We start from the raw sequence: 23,948 nt of genomic DNA, 5'->3' as shown, positions 1-23,948 counted from the left end.
TTTTGGTTTGGTTTTTTTTTTGTTTTTTTTTTTTTCCTGTCTTTGCCTCTCACCATTCATTTTCTATTTGGCAGCAAGTTCAACTACTTTTCCCCAAGTAGAGCCTGTTTTGCCTATGGCAGTAACCAGTACTCAACATCCCTGTTTTATCTACTGACTTCATCAATCTGCCCAGGGCAGTGGTGGCATCCCCATCTGTGGTGGCATTTAAAATACTCATAGCTGTGGCACTTGTGGACACGGTTAACCGTGGGATGGGAAGCCACTGTTGGACTTGGTGACCTTCGAGGTGTTCTCCAAACTTAGTGATTCTGCGGCACATTATCCTGACCCACAGAAGACATGTTACTTTCTCCTGAGTTCTGAAGGGGAGTGAGGGCGGCAGGGTGGGCAGCTGGGCCAAGCTCAACCCACCTTACTTTTCAAAAGTCTTCCACACAAACCAATGATTTGCTATTTAAACAGGCTCCTCTGAAAGATGAAAGATTGGAGGAGCTCAGCTCCTGGCTTCCCCTCTCCCAGCTTCCAAAACCAGGAGCTTTTTAAAATAACTAGAAAAGGGGAAAATTACCTTTTTCTTCAGATCAATTCCTCTGAATAAAAATCCAGAACTAACTACAACATTCTGAATACATAGAGCACAAAAATACCTGTGGATCTGGAGAAACTCTGAGTGACAAGTGACAGTCAAGGCAATCCTAGCACAGCTAATAAAAGAATTTATTGTAAACATACGTATATTACACAATTATACAGTATAATACAGATAACATGAAGGATTTAAACACTCAGCATTACAAATAGGGGCAATATTTGTAAAGAGATCTTTAACTCTTCAGAAAGCCAGAGAAATATACTGTAACATTTCAACACATCGCACCTGTAGCATTCCACAAATACCTGAAGGGATGTGTGAAATTCCACAACCTTTATCTTATCTCCAAGCAATGCCCACAGGAACTTCTCACCAACAAATTTTTCTCCCACCACTATTCAAAATGCAAAGAAATTGCTGCAAACATTTCCTACATCTGAAGAACTAAACAAATGTGTCATTTTCTATCTGCTTTTAACAGTTTATTTTTCTTCAGCAAACTTCATATACTAATAATATAGCATCTCCTAGGAGAATAACCTGTGGTTGCTCAGAAATGTAGCAATAGATCTCCACTACAAGAACCCCATTAAGAACGAGAGGTTCTGTACCTGCCTGCTTGAGGGCCAGGTTCAGGACTTTTTCTGAAACTCCATTCCTCACAGAAAAGCAGGACACAGGCAAAGAAGCCACAATTTGCAAACAGATGCCCAAAGATGAGCTCCTGCATCCTCAAAAGCTGCTCTGGGTGTTATCAGAATCCCAGAAACAAAGCCTGCAAGAGGCAGGGGCTGGAAATGCATGTGTACAGAATCACAGAACAGGCTGAGTCGGAAGGGACCCACAAGGATCACCGAGTCCAACTCCTGGCCCTGCACAGGTCACCCCAGGTCACACCACGTGTCTGAGAGCGTTGTCCAAACGCTTCTTGCACTCAGACAGGTTTGGTGCTGTGCCCATTGCCCTGGGGAGCCTGTTCCAGTACCCAACCACCCTCTGGGTGAAGAATCTTTTCCTGATATTCAACCTAAACCTCCCCTAACTCAGCTTCATGCCATTCCCTCAGGTCCTGTCCAGGTGACAGGAGACTGGCACCTTGGGAGGATGCTGAAGACCACAATGAGGTCTCTGCTCAATCTCCTCCAGGCTGAGCAGACCAAGTGCCCTCAGCTGCTTCTCCCACAGCTTCCCCATCCTTGTGGCCCTCCTTTGGATGCTCTCCAATAGCTTCATGTCTTTTTTTATATTGTGGCACCCAAACCTGCACACAGTACTTGAGGTCATTGCAGATCACAGCACGTCTGAGTTTGCCCACAAGGCTGCTCCCACAAAACCTGCAGGCTGTCGTGATAGTGACAGGGATTCTGAAAATGCCCTTCTCTTTCATGAAGGGTACAGGGTGGCATGAAAGCAGTACAGACCCCAAGTTCACTACAGCCTACAAAGCAGGGGCCTGCAGTTCCCCAGCTACCTGGATTCCTCCCAAATCAACACTGAGCTGAAACATAATCACTGCTGCTCAACTCCATCACACTGACCTCTGCTGATAAAGTGATGTCAGGGCTAAGCTGTGCCCTTTCCTTTCACAGGCAATCCTGTACTCAGCTCACCCGAGCAAGCCAGGATTAGCTTTTGAATCCAGAGCATCTGTAATGTCCTTCCTAGGGGGCATTTAAGGCCATCCCTAAATGCTGTTTGGATTTCATCCATTGGTCCCATTTCCTAGATTCAGGGGTCAGGGTCTGCCACTGTTTTAGTCCACAGAACCGCAGCTCCCTGTTAGCTATGATGAACTGAGAGGGGCTTTCCTGCAGACCCCAGTTTTATTTAAGGTGGAGAAGATGGGTGGCATCCCATCTGAGGTACACAGTGCTTTCTACAGTTTAACAACTGCATCAAACTTACACTACTCTCCTTCCAAGTCTGAAACCTCTAACTGAAGCATTTTTCAGAGTGCAGTTCCTGCACGCTACTGTAGTTACCATTGCCTGTGTTCTAGCCCCAAAAAAGCACCAAAAGATAACATTCTGCTCCTACCCCAGGCCAAGAAAGATAACTGTAGTTTAATGTTTATAAAAGGCTTTGTATTGTCAAAGCACGGCACCAACAAGAGCGAGGCCTCAGTACACCCCTGTGAGGTAGGTATCCTGCTCCCCATGCTCAGAGATGGGGAAACTGAGGCACAGAGTGATTAAATCAAAGGCCATGCAGCAGATCAGAGACCCAGCTGAGATCAGCGCACTGGAGGTTCTGGCTGTTTGGCCCATGCTCCACCCACGACAGCACTGCCAGACAAAACAAGCATGCTGAAAGCACAACAGTCCCACAGGAGTCCCACCAACTTCACAATGGCTTGTTCACACTACCAGCAAGCACCCATGGGGCAGGACAAAGGGGTGGTGGATGTGGGGTGGCCAGGATGTTGTCAACGAAGCTTTCTTCAGCAAGGTGTTGATAGCCAGGCTGCAGACATGTCTCCCTCACCAGTGGTGTTCCTGAGACAGGGAAGTGCTGGAGTTAGTAGCAGAACTTCTTCCCCCAGTCAAGACATCAGAGGATCTCCCCACAAGCAGCAAATCTTTGAGTTTTTGATCCCACCAGGCCTCTCTGTGTTGAAGAGAACTTAGGCCAAAGCAGTGCTGCTCCCACAGCACTGCACAGTTCAGGCTGACACTTGGTGAGTGCTGCTGTAACATTAAGACTTGTACAACGCCACTGGTCACCTGCCCTCCAGCACTCTTCAAACCTTCTGGCAGCCTGGCGAGGCACTCGCCGGGCAAGCGACGCGTTTCAGCCAGCCCAAGCCCACAAAGTGAATATTGTTTGCTCCTCTCCTTTCCCACGCAGGACAAGTGGTCAGTCAAATCTTTCCAAGCCTGATCGTGGTTTGTTCATCTTGCTTGAGGATCTGCCAGTCTACCCTTTCCAAGGTGACTAAGAAAGGTGGCACCTGACACCTCCTCTAGAGAGGCAAGGAATTTGGTTAGGTGACATTTAGCTGAGTAAGCTGCTGACAAACCTACCCAACTGTGTTCTCAGCCACATACATCATGCTCAGGCAAGAAGAGCCAAATCTGCTGCTGCCATCAGCCTTCTGCTCCCCCAAATCCACACCTAATCCAGCCATCTACTCAAATGGCCCACCTTACACAGCTGCCTTTGACTTTCCCATATTCAGAGTGCCAAAGCAAGTGCCCTGCTCGCTGCATGGGGAAACCAACTCGTACGTGGACTGCATTAAAAACATCATTTCTCATCTTAAATGCCAGTTCAGTCTCACCAGCAGAACTGTCTCAGAGGGACCAGGCCTGTGGAGTCTCTCACAGCTAGCAACTCGATGCAAACTGACAATGTTTGTTCAGCCACTGAACATACACTTACCAAGTAAACACTGACATTTAACAACTTGATTTGGAACAGAGCATCATTTTGTTGCATTAAGGTGCATCTTTAATTGGAGGTAACAATCTAGTAGCCCAATGTTATAAATGTAATAGTGTCCTACAGAAATACTGGATTTGTCAGCCCAACTTCAGTCATAAATCCACCTTTCCTGTAGCACCTTCTCTGCTCTATTTCATTGCTCCTCATTTAGTATCTTCATATGTTTGTTTGTGAGGAAGTCAAGAAAGGGAATATTACAGATGGCTTTGTGAATATTCATCACTGTGATCTCTCTTGGAGTCCTGCAGGGAATGCACCAGAGATGCTATTATAATACACAAAAAACCACATGTCCATAAAGCAGCAAGTAAAAAATAACAATCAAAGCAAAAAAAGGATATAAGAGCAGGTGTTAGAGCAATACAGGGAAAGCATTAAAATATCACAGCACAAAAAAAAGCCACTCAAATGACTGGGGGGGGGGAAACCTCTTGGGCACTGGGACAGGAAAATTAAGTACTAAAGTATGAAATCTTGAACTTGTATAGCATAATTTTTATGTATGTACTTCTACATATAACTTGCATACATACTTTTTATTATATTAGGTAAACATATATATATTTCATACAAGCGAATATTTAAACTGAGCATTTTCTCAGTGTTTGGTTTGTTTTTTAAAATCAATTTAAGTTATCACAAGTAATGCTGCTGAACAAAAATCAAAATGTGGTCTAATCAATAGATACTAAAAAAAATTTCTTTACTGTTGAGGGTGGTGAGGCACTGGCCAGTTTGCCCAGAGAAGCTGTGGCAGCCCCATCCCTGGAATGTCCAAGGCCAGGTTGGATGGGGCCTGGCGGCACCTGGGATAGTGGAATGTGTCCCTGCCCATGGCAGGGGGTAGAACACAATGATCTTTAAGGTCCCTTCCAATCCAAATAATTTTATGATTCTATAAAAGTCACTCAGCATCTGAGGCAGAAAAGTGTGTATCAGTAAAATAAGGAGATTATGTAGGTTAAGTTCTGACAGGCCATGGCTAAGCTGTCTACACAGCAACCTGAGAAGAACAAGAGTGAGCAGGTTCTTCCAGTGTGGCTCTGCAGAAACAGGTCATCTGCCTCTGAGGCATGGCAACACCAGAGAACCCTGCCTTGGTTTTTAATGTTTATGTTCCTTTCCTACTAGGGAGCCACAAAATGACAAACCCTCTTAAGGCTTGGTTCTTCTCAGAGCACAGTCCATAAACTCCCTCAGTCTTGTGGTCTGAGCTACACAAAGCCTGACTAAATTCCCAAAGCCACTGCACCCCCAGTGCTGTGTGTGGTGGCAGAGCAGCCCCGTGCTGTACCTGTTGTGAGGAGCTGTCTGGTATGCCACAGCGAGCGCCTGCCGCAGGATATCACTCATCAGCTGCTCAGTAGCCTGAGACAAGAGACAGCATTAGGAGGCAGCATGACAAAAAGAGCAAAGGAACTTGCTATTTGCTCAAGTATTTGTGTAAAAGCAGCTGAAATTTTGGCTGGCTTCAATCCTCAAATGAGCAGCACAGGGCAGTTTAAGACACCCGAGTGAGTTTTATTGCTTAAAACATGAGTTTCTTTAACAGAAAGAGACCCAGAGGTGCACAGAGCTCAGGCTGCAACTGCCCAGCCTGCTTTCCCTCCAGACCTGCAGAGCTGTACGTGCCCAGCAGGGTGGATCAAGCATTCCAGAGCCTGAGCTTACAAGAGTATTTCAGGACCCTTCCTCTGACACACCAGAGCTGTTTTTGTACGTGGCAGACTGCAGATACTCTTCTGGGAGCCAGTACCTCTCCTGTGGTCACCAGGCTTCTGTCAAGACACCCTCACAGGAACCTCCCAGCCTAGCAGCCATATGCCCAACACTTGGCTTAACCAAGGTTCAGTCAAAAGCTAATTAAGGCTCTTGGCTTTCTGTGCTGTATTCAAGACCAGTTGAGAGGTTTCTGCAACATTCAGTGAGGAAAGCTGGCAGAACTCTACAAATATAATGGAGCAACCTGATGGCTACAATCTGTGTCTGTAAATGGATGTACTGTGACGAGTAACAGGGAGCACAGCACAAGCATGCACATGAGTGCATATGCCACCTGGAATCAAATAGATTTTGTAAAACTCATCTTCTGATAAACTGCAAATAAACAACCTCAAAAATCATCTTTGGCATGAAATACACCAGAGTGCTGTTAGAAATAATCTGTATTAGCCTTCAGTTCAAACCCAAGAACTCCTGATCCCTGCTGTTCACATTTCGGTGCAAAACCATTTCTCTGTTTTTCCAGAGGTGATTATGGTAGCGAAATAGTTTCTCACATGTGGCAGAACGCTTACTCTCTACAGGAATTCAGCAGTCTCCCATCAGAGACAACCTGGGCAAAATAACTGAGGAGTATTTAGGATAACATAGCTAACCTTGTATAAAACAACCAAGTCTTACACAATCTGAAAGATTCCCCCTAGTTCTGAAGGGAAGGACAAAGCAAGAGGTACTTTCAAAATCACAGCATGAGTCAGTATCTTCACTGTGGTGAGAATGTGCAAATCACTATTCTGTGTCCAAGCCAAGAGATCAGTTAGAAAACTGAAAACCCACACAAAAGTGTATAACCCTCTTTGGGCAGCTATGTATCTATCTATTCATGCAGAAAGACAGACTTTGATTTCATAAATGCACATTATTAAAGATATGTCATCTTTCTAATCGCTGAATTAATACAATTAGAGACAAGCCCTTCCTGTGAAGTAATTTCTTACCTTTAAAATCATATCTTCTATTACAGATGCATAAACATTCTTTTGTACCTCAGCAGGTTGAAAAGAAATCCCTATCTATAAAATACAAGAGAGAAAAAAGAATGAGTATATAAAAACCACAATGCACATTGTACTAGAATTAGATGAGATTAACAAAAAAAAACCCCTATTACAAAAGGCAGTTAAAAGAGAAGTAAGTAGACATACAGAGCTGTCAAGCAGTATAATCTCAGACTTAATTGAAAAAAAAAATCTGGGTAAAACTAATACAGCCTGTGGAAATGCCTCTAAAAGTCAGAAGAGCAGGTCTTAGTTTTTGTTTCAGAAAGTCCACACAAAACCTAGGCTGCACTGGGTATCTTCAGGTTGAAAATGGAAGCTCCATTTTAAAACTGTACTTATCTTCAATCCATCTATTCATCATCTTTCCTGTACCCAACTATGGCCACTGAAACCACTCTAAACAGTGCTCCTGGCACAGGAGTTCCACCCCAAAAGGGTTTTTCATCCCTCAGTTCCACTCTCATTGTGCCCATGCCTTTGTCACCCACGTAGCAAGAGACCAGGCACACTGCAGAACCAAGGTTTTGTCCCTTGCTGTCAGCAGGTGAGGTGGGGATAGGAATTATTTCTTTCTCCAACAATTCCCCCTGCAAACCCCTCCTGCTGCTCTGATACAACAAAAAGCACTTTTTCCTACAAGCCAGGTCAGTCTCCTCTCTCTCTCCTGCTGCCATGACAGAAAACCTCCCTCTTTCCTGCCCTAAACTGAACAGGAAAGAGAAATCCAAGCAGCAGAGAAGTGGGTGGAGTTTTACCACAACCCCTTTTCAGGAACTGCTGTTACACATCATTGGTCCAAGTAACAAGTCCACACATTTCACACAATGGGACAGGAAGAATTCAGTGCTAGTGCTCCTCATCCCTCATTTATCCTTGCTTTTAGCCTTTCAAGATGATTTTTCTGTACTAAGCCCTGCAAAACAGCTACTCTGAAGTGAGCTCCCAGCTGGCATTCTTCCTTTTTCCTGCCAGAACTGGCAGCTGTGTGTCTTGAGCCAGAAGGTCCAATTTTTCCTGGGCATGTATAAAAAATGTCATTAAAAAGTCCTGAAGCCTACACAGATGAAAGAAATGCAACTAAATAAATGTAAGAGCACAACTAGCTTAACAACATTTCCTGGGCATGTATAAAAAATGTCATTAAAAAGTCCTGAAGCCTACATAGATGAAAGAAATTCAATTAAATAAATGTTCTAATCAGCTTTGTGATTCACTTATTACCTTCTCAGCAGTGTCCCTCACAAACTCTGATGCAGGCAAGGAAGCCATGTAGAACTTCATCTCTTCTTGTTTCTCCTCCTGTTCTTTCTTAATGTTTATTTTTAATGGCTCACTGAAGTTGAGAATATCTACTTCCTCTTCGTGTTCTGGCTCTTGCTTCAGAAATTGTTGTAGTTCCTCTAGTTTGCGGCACAGCTCCTCACCACTGCTGTAAGATGAAGGGCACTCTGAAATAGAAGCAATCAATTAAACACATGATAGGTTACAGAAAGCTGTTTATAAACAGATGCACACTCAAAATATGGTAAGAAATTAAGGTAATTGCAAGTTATTTTTGTAGTGCCTACCAAATATAAGGATGAACAGAAATGCAAACAGTCATTGAGAGCCTTCTAATTATATCTTCATGACACTCATGGTTCTCTCCCACATCTGCTCCTACACCAATCAAGAAGGCTGCATTTCATACAAAACCAGGCTCATGTCAGTCTCCTGAACATTCTCAGAGAAGCTTTTTAAGCTTCTTGGCAACTGGCAGAGCAGTCTGATGCTCTTCAACTTGCTTAGAGAAGTGGAGCTTTTAAATGTAGGCACCATGTAGTGCTAAATCATCTTTTACATTGTGACAAGCATTATCATGCTTCTTAAGAAAAAATCAGAAGACAGGTTCACAGTGGAATGGCAAAAGGGAACCTCTTCTCTGCATGACTGACACAAGCTAGTAAAACCTTCAGTGCAAAGCATGCAGCAAACAGATTCTACTCTTCAAAGACAAACACAAGTACAGTGACTTAGAGAAAAATATTATAAGGTGGATGAAGGCCCCCTTTCCACCTTCAACAACTGCAATGCAGGGCCATACTTTACAACATATAATCAATTCCATACATTTCTGTGAAATACCTGAAATCCCTGTATGATCAGAACAGAAAAACATTCAGCTTTTGGAAAGGCATTATCTGAAGGTGAAACAAGAGAGCTCAACTGTGAAGAATGGATGAAATTAAAGATGTGATTTTAAAACATACTGAAATGAACTGAGGGGATCCTAGAGCTATGCTAATGGAATAATGTACCAGCTGTAATACAAAGCATGAAGCTCACACGAGCCAATTCACCTCACTTTTGGAGGTAAATTAACCCCCACTGAGCTCTACACTGCCACTGCCAGGTTGTTTTTTTTATTTTATTCTGTACCTGAACTCATTCACAGTGTTTGCATGATAGGTCTTAACAGAGGCTAAGCATACCCGAGGGCAGAAATGTCATTACTTCCTATGCTTACTTTGTGTATCCACTTACAAAGGATTACATTGTGGAACAAGGACCATTTTTCATGAGATTCATCTACACTGAGCCTCCAAGGGCCCCAAAGCACAATAAAAACCAAGAGAAGGCCCAGAAAAACATCAGGACTGATAGGGACAAGCGACAGCCCCTCTTGTACGCCTGCCCTTACCCTCTCCAAGTTTTGTTATTCTGGAGTGAATAAAGTGAAAACAAAGAAAGTAAGAATCCCCTTCTCCAGATGTGCTTGCACAAAGGCATTTAATGCACAGTGTCTTTGGCAGAAAGGAGCTCCCTGTGCCTCCACACTCACCTGGCTCACTGTCTATCTGTGTCAGCACGTCCTCAATGGAGTCCTCCTCGTTGTGCAGGGTCTCGGGGTCGGGGGGAGTGTAGCCATGGCAGCGACACCAGTGCACCACGTGCTTGGTTTTCAGGGGGCTGATGCTGTGAAACCTGGGATGCTTCTCCACGATTTCTTGGAGGATCTTTCTCACTGTCATTGCTCGTTGCCACTGTGACCAACCAAAGAGAAAGCTCATCACACTGGCTAGAACATTTATGGTTAGCTTACAGCTCAGAACCATAATCCAGGTTGCAAGGGAAACAGAAAAGGAACATGATTTTCTCAGGAGTCAGAGTGACTTCTGACAGGTCATTTAAACTTTGCTTTATCACCCAAAAAAATCTCAAGAAAAGGGACACACATTTACAGGCCTAGACACATCTATCTTTAAATGTTTCATCTCCCAAGTAACACCAAAGATGGCATAGTGCAAGAAATCCACTAGAGCAAAATATGTTCTTAAATTTGGTTAAACTCTCTGATCATTTAAGCTGGCAACAGCAGAGGATCTAATTCAGTGTTAACATCTTCCCTGTAAAACTGCATAGCAACATGGCAAAGTTATGAAGAAATAGAGGGAAACCACAATACCAAAGGTCCAGGTTAACTGAAATATTTCTCTTTGGTGAACTGACAATCTATTTTACCACTAGTACTGCTTATGTTAGATGCCTCAGTTCTCATCCTACAGAAAGCAGACACAATCCCATAACAAGATAGATAAAGTATGCTGGGGAAAATTCCCTTGACTGTAACATGCCACAAATGAGAGATGAGGATGAAGTACTACCAGTACTTTTATCCTCACTAAAATGTATAGTTTTAAAATGCTTCAAAAGCCATCTTACTGCAAATAAATTGAAAAATGACCTTCAGCATCCTTTCTGCTTGAGAAAGCCTGTGAACAATAAACTGGATCACTGTCTGAACACAAGTCAGTGCATCTTGCAGTAAGGAATGCTGCCATTTAAAAGAACAGATTTATTCAGAAAACAAATCAGAAAACAACAAGGCAAGTTGCACAATTCAGAAATCCTTCTCGTGTTCCTAGTGCCTGCTTATGAAACATTGGAGGAGAGAATTACCTCAGCTGCCCTCCTCTTCCCAATGTTCCAGCTGTAATACTGTTCCACTGAACTGGCACAAAAAGAGCTTACATCCTCACCTACAAAAACATAAAATCAAAAACTCCATTAAATTTTCAGTAAGTGAAGTAAGATGCACTCTGGGTTTGATGCTATCTATCAAAGAGGAAGAGGGAAATGCATTTCATGCACACAGGATCAGACTGCAACCAACTCTTACAAATGCTGTGCTCTCTCCAAGAGACTGACACTGGTTTTTGAATGCAAAACCAGCCTCCCTCTTGGTCACATACACAGAAACTGTAGCTATGGGCTGTTTTAAGCCTCTTTTCCTCCCCAAAACTCTATTATGTAGACCTCTAAGTCTGCCTTACTACTCAAAGTATTTTCCTTTGGAAAACTGGATTTTTGTTTTTTCCCAAACAAATGGCAACATGAAAATGAAACAACAGTGAGAAGGTTTCCTGGCAAAAGCATGAGAGCTCTATGTGATGAAAGCTTTCCTGTGCCTCTCACTCCTTCTTTGCTGCCTCTGCTTGAGAGGGTCTGCTCTACCCAGACCCCAGGACCACTCCTTCAAAGTGCATTAGTTACCAGGGAAAGCTGATACATTTTCAGTTATGTACATGAGTAAGAGGAATGAAATAATAAAGTACCACACAAGATTAAAATGTTTCTCTGCAAATTATCCCCTTATGTTTAAAAAAGAAGGCAAAAATCCCAATAACAAACACATTTCAATGTTGGGCTATATTACTGTATCTGCCAGCTTGATGAAGCCCTAGTTTTAAATTTAAAAAAAGAAAAAAACAAATCCATTAAGGACCAACCAGGAAAAAGAAGACCTACTTGCAACCATTATGTGAAGAAATAAAATCTATTTCTAATGAAAAAAGAAAACAGATGAAAGATTTTAACTGCTAACAACATATCTGACTTTACTGGAAGAACCTAATTCTAAGCATCTTCAGAATAAGCCCTGGGGTAAATTCTCTAGGAGAAGGGCTTCATTTCATTCCACTCTTTAATAACTTCTGTGGCTACAGAGTATGCAAGGCATTCTGTTGATACACTGACAATACAGAGCAAAGCCTTTTCATTTACTGCTTACTTTTTTCAGCAATTAATGGAACCTTCTTCACTATTGCTGTTAAAAGCTGCTGGATGTTCTCCAAATATTCTATGCTGCAAGGGATAAAAAGAATCACAGTGAAGATTGCTGTTGGAAGCAATGAATCAGATGCAAAAGGTTTCAAAATCACTGCATGGTTTAAACTCTTTAGCCTCAAGGCATTAAAAATAGCAGTTTGAGGATAAACTGTTACACCCCATCCAGAGAAGGTATTTCAAACAGCCCTTCCTCTTGTCAAAGTGTCCACATCTGAAGCTGCATTTGTCAAACTGAAGGAACTGAAGACAGACTTGCAGAAAATCCCTGCACTATCTTGCAAGCTGCAACATTATTTTGAGAGGTAACTAGTGCAGGCTGTCCCCACAGGAAACACGGGAAACTTTGTATTTATGGGACTTGGCTTAACCAGCCATAGTCTATTAAACTGGTAAGAACTGTATTTTCCAATAGTTATCTTATAACGAAGATAATTTTCAGTGTGTAGTGACTGAAGATTTATTCCTGTCTCTTACACACACTCTCCATCAGGGTAGTGTCTGCAAGCACACACTGAGATAACAAAACTTTACAAAACACAGACAGGGAAGCTGGAGTAATCAAGAGCAGAAGAGACATTCTACACACTGCAAGAAATATGCAGAGAAAATTCTGCAGTCTGAATTCTGATGAATAAACACTAACAAGTACTTGCAAAAGCACCACAAACAAGGCACTGGATTTCACAGCATCCAGTGATCGAACACTCATTATTATTTAATTTTAATTCTGAAGCAAAGCAGCCCACATACTGAGCAATTACACAAGTATATGAGCTTAACAAGACTTGAGGGTCCAGAAGGTGGACAGCTCTACTTATTTCAGATGCCCCTTTTCAGAGCTGCATTTCACTGGGCAGTGTGACCTGACTAAGGACACTCAATGGCAATGGGACTTATACAAGCAGAGGATGATAGAGATTTTAGCAGCTTGTGATTTTAACAAAGCCCAAAACAACTGCAAATCTTCAAATAATTTTTTCCCTTTCATGAAGCGTGCATACAAATCCATTCACAAATAAAATGTTGCAACACTGTCTGAAACAAGTGCCACCCAGCAGGATTAGTACAGATACAGCAGTGTATGGGACAGATTTTATAATGTATTTCTAGGTCAAAGTAACACTACTGCACGCATCCCTAAAACCATCTCCATTCCCCCAGCACTTCAAAGATCAAAAATCCTTATAGAGAAATGAACAATTACTTGATAACGTAATTCCCAAGTTCAGAGCTCTCTTCTGTTTTGACTGCTGCTTGGCCTTCTTGGGTACCCACAGAACTGCAGTTTTGTCCTGTTGAATCAGGCTCCATCTTAACTTCAAAGAAACAGAACACATTTTAAGACAAAAAGTACAGCCAGCTTGATAAAAGTACCAGACAGTCTTGTGAGACTAAAAGTCTTACATAACATCCCTTCATTTATTGTTTTAATTCTCATTGCTAAGCATGAACAAATTTGACTTTCAATTTTGCTGAAAGAGACCTACCAGAACGTGCTCCCCCCACAAATCTCCACATGCTCACATCTCATCCTTGTCAGAATCCTGCAAAATCAATTGCTGCTGTTTTGCATATGACTGCCTGATCTAAACTGGACTGCCTGGCCAACCTGCAAACTAAGAGCTGGATAGAAAGCTACCAAGTTTTAAAAAGAAGTGACATTTCAAAGTGACTTTTTTTTTTGAAGACACCACTGATTGTGACGTGAACTTTCTCACATCTAGGACAAACTCTGGTGAGACAGAAGCAGTGAGATGTGCTGAACCCAAATAACCAGGCAGTCTGGTCAGGCAGCTGGGATGAGAGTGACATGACTGTTGTGACAGAACTGCACTTCAAGTGTGTCACTCTGCCCCACGCTTCATTCTGGAAGGACTGTAACTCTTTCCCCACTGTGGGCACAGGGACACGTGCTGTCTGCATCTGGTGCTGCTGGAAAGCAACCTCAGTGCATCTGGCTGAGAACAGCAGGATCTGGGGCTGAACACTTGCTGCTCTATGAAGTTCTGCAAACATGGACTGAAACAATGAGTGTTTAAGGTACTTCTTGTAGCTTTCTAGAACATTCTCCTTTTTCTGCATACTTGTCTATGCTGTGGGATTTTTTGAGGGGAAGTCACTGTAAAATTCCTAGACCCCAGGTGTCATTTTAACTTGATTTAAACTCTATTAATAATGGAAATAAAGGAACCCACAGTCATGGAATCTACTTTAATAGCCAGGCTACTTGCATAAAGCAGCACCAGCTTATTTTTAAACTACTTGTCTTACTAAGAAATCCCTTTTTACCTTTGGCAATGGATGCCGTGGAGGGACTTGCGACAACCGTACTTGCTGCTGTGACTGCTGAAACTGCTGAAACTTTGCTGGTAGAAAGGGACTGTAGCACTGGAGATGAACAGAAACAAAAAAAGGGAGGGGGGCAACAAAGAAGAAAAAAAAAATCAAATTTCATACACTTGGACAAATTAACATTTTCAGAAGCAACACACTCCTTTTGCAGCACAAAGTTTAGGGATGAATTCCTTGCTACAATTTCTTCTATCTCTACTTCCATGTATGCCAACAGTGACCAAGTGCTACCCTGTGTCAAAGGAGATTTTCAAACACCATCTGTCATCCTCCTCTGCCCTTTACCTTTGTTCATAGGCATGAGTATTGTCTGAACACCTCCAGAAGCTGTGTTTACACCGAGCTGTTTAAGCTGGCTGGGAACTGTCAGAACAGCCTGCTGTGGACTAGACTGATTTGAGTGGATTTTTAGCAACCCTGCAAGAAGAACGGAAGACAAAATGTTAAATAAAACACACCAGTTAGTTTATCTCCAGCTACTTCTCTCCCTTTCTGCTTGAAGCAGGATGGCATGTAACCTAGCACTGCCACCCTCTTAACAAGCCACAGCTGGCTGAGCTGTCAGGATGAGTTTCCACTGACACAAGTGATGGCTCAAATGCTGTACTGCTGCACCACAGTGTGCACACTCTTACATGCTGCACAGCACTCTGAGAGTTGTAAAGCAAATCTCCTCATTACCTAAGGAATCTTGAGCAAAAGTTGATGTAAGAAACCTTTCAACTGAAGCAGGCTCAGCAGAGTAAAACACTCTTGTCAGGACTGGACCTTGTGCTCAAGGCTGTGGTAAGCCAGTGAACTACAGCTCTGTTGTACTCACACAGCTGCTCTCAGGGAGGTGTCCCAGTGCCACTCACACCTCTGCAGCTCAGCTTAGCAGCACCCACTGCAGCCAGCAGGGCACAATCAACCCTGCTCCAACTATGGGACAAGCCCAAGGCTGCTGTGCAAAAGGACACACCCGAAGTGAGTGTGTGATTCTCTGTGCAACATGCACTGAACACAGCCCTAAGGATGGCTAACCAAGGTGGGAAGTACATTAAACTGGAGACTGAACTAAATCCCTGATTTTAGTCAAGGCCAAAAGAACAAGCAGAACATTCAGACATTAACAGCATTATCAATGGCAGCACTCAGTAACTTCAGGAGAACTCAGCACGACTCCAAGCTGTGCCAGAGTACCACGGGTGAGGAGTGCTCATCTCTGTCTGCCAGCTCTCTCCCCCACAAGATGTCACCTCCTTGTGATAATACTCCAAGGCACCAAAGCCAGCACTCTAACACCGTGGTTTGGGCCTATGTCCATCCTTTCTACTGGAAAACTGGCTATTTTCCATGTAATTGTATTCAATCTGTAGCAAAGTTTTCTTCATATTGTGGAAATTTAGCAGGCTTCTATTTTAAAACATTGACAACTATAAACTTCTTAGTTTCACCACAACAATTTTGTAACTATCATTTGTTTTGACATTATTATTAGTAGTAGTAGTCAAACACAGCTGCCTTCCAAGTACTAAACACACAAGTTCTGGTGAAGATGTCTTGGTTTTTCTTGGTTTTTAAGGATGCCCAGCACTGGTCAGTTGGGCTTTCACCTCCAGGCAAGAAGGCTCACCTAGTGCTACCCATTCCTTTGTGTGGGACACACTGATGTGGCAGGGTAGGACAGCAAGGCTGTTAAAAAGGGACCTTTTCAACAAACCCTATCAGCCTGGTGGGTAGGAGACACTGCTTGATACAAATCAAGGGATCAAGGGGAAGTTTGAAATCCATTTCAAAAAGTTGCCTTTAAAAACACAAATGTTCAGAATTTTAACAGTTTTTCTTTGAGTTTTTCTTTGTTATTGCATTGGAATAACTGTTTTAGAGCCACTGTTCCTTCTGAGGTTCTTGAAGAAAGAGTTTTTCACCACGAATTCAATGCCTTGAGTTAAAAAAAAAAGCCAGAACAAAATCTAGACAGCATTCTCACATGTAAATGGGAGTTTTAATCTGAAAGCTATTTAATATGGCTTATTTCCTCAAAAAAAATCCATCTGGCTGCTTTCCTTGCAAAGAGAAAAATACTGAATTGCTTCCTGCAGGATTCTGTCAGTCTTAGCAGTCTATGCCATTTATTTTCAAGCTCTGGGTAAAATATACCCATGAGAAAAGAGAAGTTTAAGTCTGAGTAGAGAGGAAACAAGAAGAGCTGCTTCAAAATGACACTGTCAGATGAACTCAGTGTCACTTCTTTTTTCTTTTCTGTATTTCTACTCTGCCTTCACTTCATAAGAAACCACTTCAAGTGAAGAGAACATGCCAGCAGGTAAAGTACTCTAAACAAAAATTTCCAGTTTTAACTCATAACTCTCAGGCCTGCTGTATTTGCCCTCCCTGACACGCAAGATGATGGAAATACAATAGGACTAAATAAGGAGAACTCCCCTCCACACAAGGGCAGCCCATTTTTATTACCTCATTTTTATTAACTTGAGTGATCCAGATCCAGCCCAGTTCACTGTACTTAATGAATTTTGACTTCAAAGGCTCCAGTTCCCTCTAATCAACATCTCTCTCCTTTTCAATCCCAACAGAGCAGATGCAAAGCCTCAGAGACAAATTCTGCTCATTTTCTGCATACAGTGGAGTTTCACTTTCACAAACTAATCAAGTCTGTAGTGCTGCTGGTATCATGATAGTGACACACTCTGCTCCTGATGGGCAAAATGCATCTTCTAGTGAAAACCTGTCATGAAAACTAAAATCCCTCTCCAATAGCAAAGGGCAACTTCTGCTGTTATTTGTATCAGATACAGTCAATGCCAAAAGGATGGTGATTTATTAGAAATTTCCTTGGCTAAGCCAAAAATTATGCTAGTAAGGTGTCTTAGAAAGCATGACTTTCACTCACTCGCAGATACAAGTGACTAAATTCTTCCATTTACAGTGAAGACATGTACAGAACTCACACCTAGATTCTAACTTTCTCTGGGAAAGGTGTGAAGGGAGTTTAGTACCTGATACTGTAGCTTTTCCTGTCACAGGTGTTGCTGTAGTCATCAAGGAAGCAACACTTACAACACTGGAAGTCGCAGTCTTATTCACTACTGATGAAGTGGACTGGCTCTGGCTTACACAGATTTGGTGCTGCTGTCCAGGTGTCTTTGCTGCAGGAGTTCCAGAAGATGATGAACTGGAAGCTGCATTATCTGTTTGCTGCAGAGGCAAATAAATGACAGAGAGAGGTGAATAAGAGGCAGAGAGGGCTAACAAATCCTTTTTCATGTCACAGGCGATTCAAAAATAAGTACAATAAGGTAATATAAGTAATAAAAGCAACAAACCCAAATTTTTATCTATCAATTGTTAGGAAGCAAGAGATTCTCGAGCTCACACCCAAAAGCCCACAAACAATGATGGCACATACAGAATGGAGGCTGTGGCAGGATGGCATCCACTCTCCACAGGCATTTGGGAGGCACAGATTAGGGGCTTATAGAAAGAAACAGGCTCAGAGTGAATTCCACACTCTTCACTGCGCTGCCTCCTCCCCTCTCCATGCACTGCAGCTCCTCTCCACAGGGACAGCCTGCATCAGCTGGATCCATGGCTGCATCCACCCACAAGAGCACTCACTTTAGGAGTGCAGACAGTCTGTGTCCTGCCTCCCTCCGTGCCAGCCTGCAGTGCCACAGTGCCCTGGGTGCAGAGCAGTGACAGTCTGGGCCCACAGCCAGCCCAGCAGCACCCACGGGCTGCTTAGAGCTCCTGGTACAGGGAGCAGCAGTCCCACAGCAAGCTGAGAGCACTACAGGGAGAAAAGCAGCACAAGTCCTTTCCTGGGGCTGTCATGGCAAGAGTGCAAACACTGCATTACAGAACACTGGCAGTGCGTTCTCACCTGGGCCACCCCATTTGTGGGGAGGGCCACGGCAGGAGCAGCAGCCGTGGTGATGACACCTCCTGACACCCTCAGCACAGTGGTGCCAGGTTTGGAGAGCTGGGATGAGGCAGGCACTGACTTTATAGACCCATCTGATATTTTTACCAGTGATGTCTGTCCACTGGATGTAGCCTTTGAGAAAGAATACAGCATAAAGAAAACAGAATATTAGTTAGGGTTTTAAATTATTTTAAAAACCCAAATCAAAACAGAATAACAACAACAAAACAAACAAGAGAAATATTTTTATACTATCAAAAATATTTTCAAAATACTTCTGAAAAAAACAAATTCTGGCAATAATTGCTGGAACAAAATTATCACCTCAGAAATCAACTTTGTAAGTGTTGACTTGGCAAACATATATCTACTAATCTTGAATTTTGGATAAACAATTGCAAGTACTCTTAGGGCATTTGAATTTCATAGAGACTGCTTGGTACCTTTTAAAAGAAGGATCTCTGAGAGGTACCAAACCCAAAGATTTTTAAGAGCTTTAGCAGGTGACCCATTTCTAAAGTTCAAGTATTTAACTACATTTTTGCACCTGACTCTATTCACTTTTCCAATTCCATTTCACAGAGAATCCCAGAGCCCATTTACAAAGCAGCAACCCCAAGCTTACACAGATTGCAAGCTGACTCCCTCTGACAAGGGAAAGCTGGAAATCTGTAGTCTGACAAAAAATAAGCCTTTGTGTGGTTTCCTCATTGTGGCACAGCCAGCACCACAATTGTACAAAACCCCACATCAAACCAATTATGAAAAAAAGTGCTCTCAATAATATGTGTTTGTGGTTCCTGTACTTTATCTGACAAAACCAGTAAGAGAGAAACACATCAGTTGCACATTACCTGTGTAAACAGAGCTGTTTTCTGTCCAGTTATCACTTTCAGGGCTTGTCCTTGTGTGGAAGATGCTCCAACTCCTACACTGCCCTGAACAACTGATGCTGGAGTCAGCTGCTTCCCAGAACCCTGAGGTGAAGGCTGGCCAACCAGAAAGGTGCCCTGCTCCAGAAAGAAATCAGGGAGGTCAGCACTCTGAAACACAGTTACGAGTCAACAGAAATTTAGGAGTGCCAGATAAAAGTAGGAGTAACAGATTAAAAGCTTGTGGCTATTATGTAGCCACAACATTTCATTTTCTGAAACAAGGCACTGCTAACTGCAGTGGGTGCTCCTGAGCGAAGAGCTGAAGGAGTCTCCTTGCTTGCAGAACACCTTCTGATGGAAGCAAAGCAGGAGAAAAGTCAAATAAGACCCAGACACCAGAGTCCCAGGACGTTTCACATTCCACAGAACCACAGGACATCCACTAAACACCCCTGCAGCCTGCAATGCCAATGTGCTGGCACTGAGATGTGCCACTGACCTGGGGTGTCTGCTTCAGGATGTAGGATGTGTAGGTGAGGTGCTGTGACACGTTACTGCTTGTGCTTTGGGTTCCACCTCCTCCTCCTCCTCCTCCTCCTCCTCCTCCACTATTTGTAGCAGAACCAGACTGAAGACCTGTAACCAGAGGAAAAGACTTGACCCTTTGGTAACCAGCCAGTGCCAGCTGCTAAAGCATCCCTGCATACACAAGTACTTGAAAAGACTGCCAGACATGTGGTGCCACGTGCTTTGCAGTAATGCTATTATTCAGGAAAGAAGAGTTCAGCTGTGCTGCTGTGCTCTTACAGCCCAGCTAATGCCACAAACAAGAGGAGCTCTTGGGGAGATAAGGAGGGTTGTGGGCAAGCAAAGCTCATTTCAGGCTGTTTTGAACTTTCTATGAAATGAAAATGCTGTCCAACAAAAGAACAATCTTTTCATCACTCTTTTGCAGGTTTATGGATCTCCAGCAAAAGCTCTGGAAACACTCTGAATCTCACTGGCCTCTCAATTTTAATTTCACTGGCCGTCAATGCAATTTTGTTAACATAATAACAGATCATGGATACCAAATTACCAGTGGTAATTTGCAGTGACACTTTGATATTGCTCTGTCTCCAGAAGGAACAGCCTGAAGGGTGACTTTTGCAGTCTCTCATCAAGAAACAAGGGTAAAAAAAGTACTCATGGCTCTGTCATAAATATCACAAGTATCTGATCTTCCTTGCTGCCAATGAGTTTATCAAAGTTGGACTGCCCCAGCTGCAGGTATTACACTGGGAGTATCACTCACAGGCCTATTAACCAAAAAAACCATTTCTGCATTGAGCAGGAAAAGCAGTTGCCCCAAGAACAAAAGCCACTTGTGAGAGCTCAGCCTTAAAAAGCACCACACATGGGTTGTTGTGAACAAGGAAACCCTATCCCATTACTGATTTCCACAGCACCAGGACGCTTTCTAGCAAAAATGCCAAACATATTAATTATGCAGTGATTACATTATTTAACTCATTAGATTTCCCTGCAAGACTAACTAGCATTATTTGTGGCTCGCAGTATGGCTCCTTGGGGTATCAGCAGCAGTTTTCCTTTCCCAGAAGGGTTCTTGCTGTTCGTGGTGAGGTACAGCTTGGTGCCTGGTGGTAAGTTTGCCAAGTTTGCCAGGTTGGTGGCTGGTAGCTGAAGTGTAGCCATCACTAGAAAGAGAGAATAAAAAGGAATAAACCAGCTGCTTGCAGAAAGTAGTATGCACTGAAATCTGCACAGGATGCAAGTATTCAGTGACATGCAACCAGCCCTCAGTAATCCCTACTTAGCTGCTCTAACTGCAGATTAACTCCACCAGCAATGCACAGACCCTTTTTTTTAATAGGTCTGGAAAAAAATCTCTCTGTGTGCAGTCCCACTTGTGGCTGCAGGCCAAAACAGCACAGCCATGGGGTCTGCAGCCTTCCTGCAGCCCCAGGCACCACACAGCAGCTTTCCAACAGCCCAGAGCCCCAGCCTAAAGCAGCTGTGTGCACACGCACACAGGGGGTTTCTGCCCACACTCCTGTAAGCTCTGGGGAAGATGTGGGATGAAATAGGGACACTTTGGCTCTGGCTGGCTGGATTCATGGGGAAAGGACCATAATGCCAGGCCAAAATGCCAGACCTGGCTCCATGAAAGTCTGCAAAGTCTGCACATTCCCCAGTGTATCCATCTAGTCTCCACTCCCAGAACACTGCATGTTTTAAAGCACTTGTTCTCCCTCTTCCCCCTTATAGATAATGAATTAACATTTTCTTTATTATTAATCTCAGCCTGAATTTTTCAGAGAGCTCTCTACTCACTTCCAAGTTTTTCAATCACACGGTTATTTTGCAGCTGAATACATCATTAGAGCCCCATCACCAGCTCTTAACAGGGTGTAAAATCACTCTACCTGAGCCTTGAGATGTACTTTTCAGAGCCCCCGTGGAAGAAACTTGCGCCTTGGTTATAGTCTGCACGGGCTGAGCCACAATTGTCCCTCCACCTCCACTGACGATGGCTTTGGCTACACCTTGAGTCACAACCTGCTTGGAGCCAACAGCCTTTGCCACCGAGGAGCCGGACTTTGCCACAAGGATCTGGCCACCACTGATGGCCACCGCTTGTTTCACCGTCGACTGCAGCGCAGAACCAACGGGAACAACCACCTGCAACAAACAGGGATGGGATGGGATGGGTTATGGGATGGGGCTCTGCTGGCCACAGCCTCCTGGGAATCCTGGCTGGCACACCACCCCCAGCTCCAGACATTTCAGGACGTGCCTGGTCACGAACAGAAGCTCTTCATCCAGAACAAAATTAAATCGGCAAGAGGCCAATCCCAAGTGAAACGATAAACTGTTAAACCCAGCCAGGATCTCAGCACACCCACAGAAGATTAAGTTCATTCAAATCACAGGGCAATTCCTTTTTTTCTGATTTATAAGCAATGGCTTAAATCCAGCTGAAGATAAAGCTTGCCTTGGTGAATTAAAGAGATACAGAAATTCAGTTTCAACACATCCATGGGAACAGATTCCCTGGGAAAACGATGGCCTCAAAGCAGAACCCACAAAGTGCTTCAGTTTTATGTGTTAATGGTAACTGCAGGGGAACACGAGTTTTTGCATACTTACTCAAACAGACAAGAAAGGCAGCAAAAAGAACAAGGAAATGTTGCAAATGCAAAAGTATTTACTAATGCAAACGTGGCACTTCTGTATGTAATCTCTAGTGCCTGGCACATCATTTGACTCTGTCCACAATGAAAAGAGGCAAGAATGGAGACAATTTCTGACATATCTGTCACCGTGTCACTGCACTGTGCCTTCTCAGAAGCTGTGTCACTCCTGGCAAAGCAGGACTGCATTGGCACGACTCCTGCAGTAAAATGCTTGAGTTGCCACTCAAGTAGGACTGCTTTCACCTAATCCTAGCTCTGGCTCAGCCTCCACCTCGCTCCCTCTTTGTGCTGTTCTCTTGTGTTGCAGGCCTGCACTCGTAGGAAAGAATTCACCTTCTCTTATGGAACAACCGGGATGAGTTTCAGCAACAGCTGCTGATGGCAGCCAGTGTTCTGGGTTGACAGCCCAAAAGCACCTGCACCCCACTGCTGCAATGGCTAAGACTGAAGTGGGCAGTGTCCCTGTACACAACAAAATGCAGCAGTGCCTGCTCAGCCTGCTCCCTTCCCAAGCACCACAGGGAAGCAGGACACGAGCCACTCAGCACACAGGAGCCCAGCTACCCATGGAGCGAGGCACGAGCAACCCTGCTCCCCTGGGAGAAGCACCAAGGGCTGCAGTAACACCACGAGACAGCTCCCAGCACCCCAGAGATGCCCAGGTGTGATCGTTTCTGGGGTCCCCAGGACAGAGGAGGAATTGATGAATCTGACTCCATGTTCTTAGAAGGCTATCATATCATGTCATATCATACCATATCATATCATACCATATCATATCATACCATATCATATCACATCATGCTATACTAAACTATACTAAAGAGAGGAGAGAAAGGATACAGACAGAAGGCTACAAAGAATGATAATGAAAACTCGCGACTCCTTCCAGAGTCCCGACACAGCTGGCTGTGATTGGTCATTAAGTTAAAACAATTCACATGAAACCAATCAAATAACCACCTGTTGGATAAACAATCTCCAAACCACGTTCCAAAGTATCAAAACACAGGAGCTGCAATCAGGTAATTATTGTTTTCATTCTTCTCTGAGGTTTCTCAGCTTCCCAGGAGAAGACTCCTGGCGAAGGGATTTTTCAGAAAATAGACAGTGACACCAGGTGCCCCTTACCTTGGAGGGCACGGTGCCCTCGCCGGCGCTCGCGGCGGGTTTCTGCGGGGACAGGGCCAGCATGTGGCTGCCCTTGACGGTGACGTACTGCTGCAGCGAGGGCTGCGCCGCACCTGCCGCCGGCACCGCCGCCTGCTGCGGCAGCTCCCCGGGCTCCTGCTTGATTATCACCTGGGAAGGGTGACAGGACACACAGGACAGTCACAAGGACAGCAAACACCTCGGATGCCTTAGATTTTAGCTTTTCTGTTTTTCAGATCAGTGCATAACTCCAAACTCCATATAAAGTGTTATTTAACTGTCTTCACATTTTGGTCACACAAAACAATCCCTCTGGGCCTGGAACCCAAGGACACCCGACAGCCTCAGGCCCCAAGAAGTAAAAATAAAAGTGAATCAGGGGGAGCAAACTGGGGGTAAATTAACTGAATCTGTAATTGGAGAATTTACCCATGATATGTAAATGGACCAAACTTACAATTCTCTGAAAAACTGGTGCCCATTGTCCCTCCTGGGTGCAGCCTCTGGGAGGCTGTG

At 43.8% G+C, this 23,948-nt stretch overlaps 1 protein-coding gene across 7 annotated transcripts in view; it reads right to left on the bottom strand.

The window, feature by feature from the left end:
* Nucleotides 1-702: 702 nt before the first annotated feature.
* Nucleotides 703-23,948, bottom strand: part of YEATS2 (YEATS domain containing 2) — a 48,582-nt gene continuing 25,336 nt past the window's right edge. For 5 of the 7 annotated variants that reach the window (XM_039727948.1, XM_039727947.1, XM_039727950.1 and 2 more), the window contains 17 exons: nt 23,412-23,582; nt 21,510-21,765; nt 20,619-20,780; nt 19,583-19,719; nt 19,063-19,218; nt 18,167-18,340; nt 17,283-17,481; nt 14,569-14,700; nt 14,221-14,319; nt 13,136-13,247; nt 11,873-11,946; nt 10,762-10,841; nt 9,644-9,845; nt 8,044-8,270; nt 6,760-6,834; nt 5,334-5,407; nt 703-4,281 (listed from right to left, as the gene is read on the bottom strand). In XM_039727948.1, coding sequence (XP_039583882.1) covers nt 4,173-4,281; nt 5,334-5,407; nt 6,760-6,834; nt 8,044-8,270; nt 9,644-9,845; nt 10,762-10,841; nt 11,873-11,946; nt 13,136-13,247; nt 14,221-14,319; nt 14,569-14,700; nt 17,283-17,481; nt 18,167-18,340; nt 19,063-19,218; nt 19,583-19,719; nt 20,619-20,780; nt 21,510-21,765; nt 23,412-23,582 — 2,439 coding nt within the window. In that variant the 3' untranslated portion in view covers nt 703-4,172. Of the gene's footprint in view, nt 4,282-5,333; nt 5,408-6,759; nt 6,835-8,043; nt 8,271-9,643; nt 9,846-10,761; nt 10,842-11,872; nt 11,947-13,135; nt 13,248-14,220; nt 14,320-14,568; nt 14,701-17,282; nt 17,482-18,166; nt 18,341-19,062; nt 19,219-19,582; nt 19,720-20,618; nt 20,781-21,509; nt 21,766-23,411; nt 23,583-23,948 lie in introns of those variants that run through there. The other 2 variants (XM_039727949.1, XR_005629685.1) reach the window with 2 other exon arrangements.

Source organism: Passer montanus, unplaced genomic scaffold, assembly GCF_014805655.1.
Source record: "Passer montanus isolate IOZ18808 unplaced genomic scaffold, ASM1480565v1 scaffold63, whole genome shotgun sequence".
Classification (NCBI taxonomy): domain Eukaryota; kingdom Metazoa; phylum Chordata; class Aves; order Passeriformes; family Passeridae; genus Passer; species Passer montanus.
The sequence above is the reverse complement of the archived record's forward strand: the minus strand, read 5'-3'. Positions and strand labels throughout refer to the sequence as shown.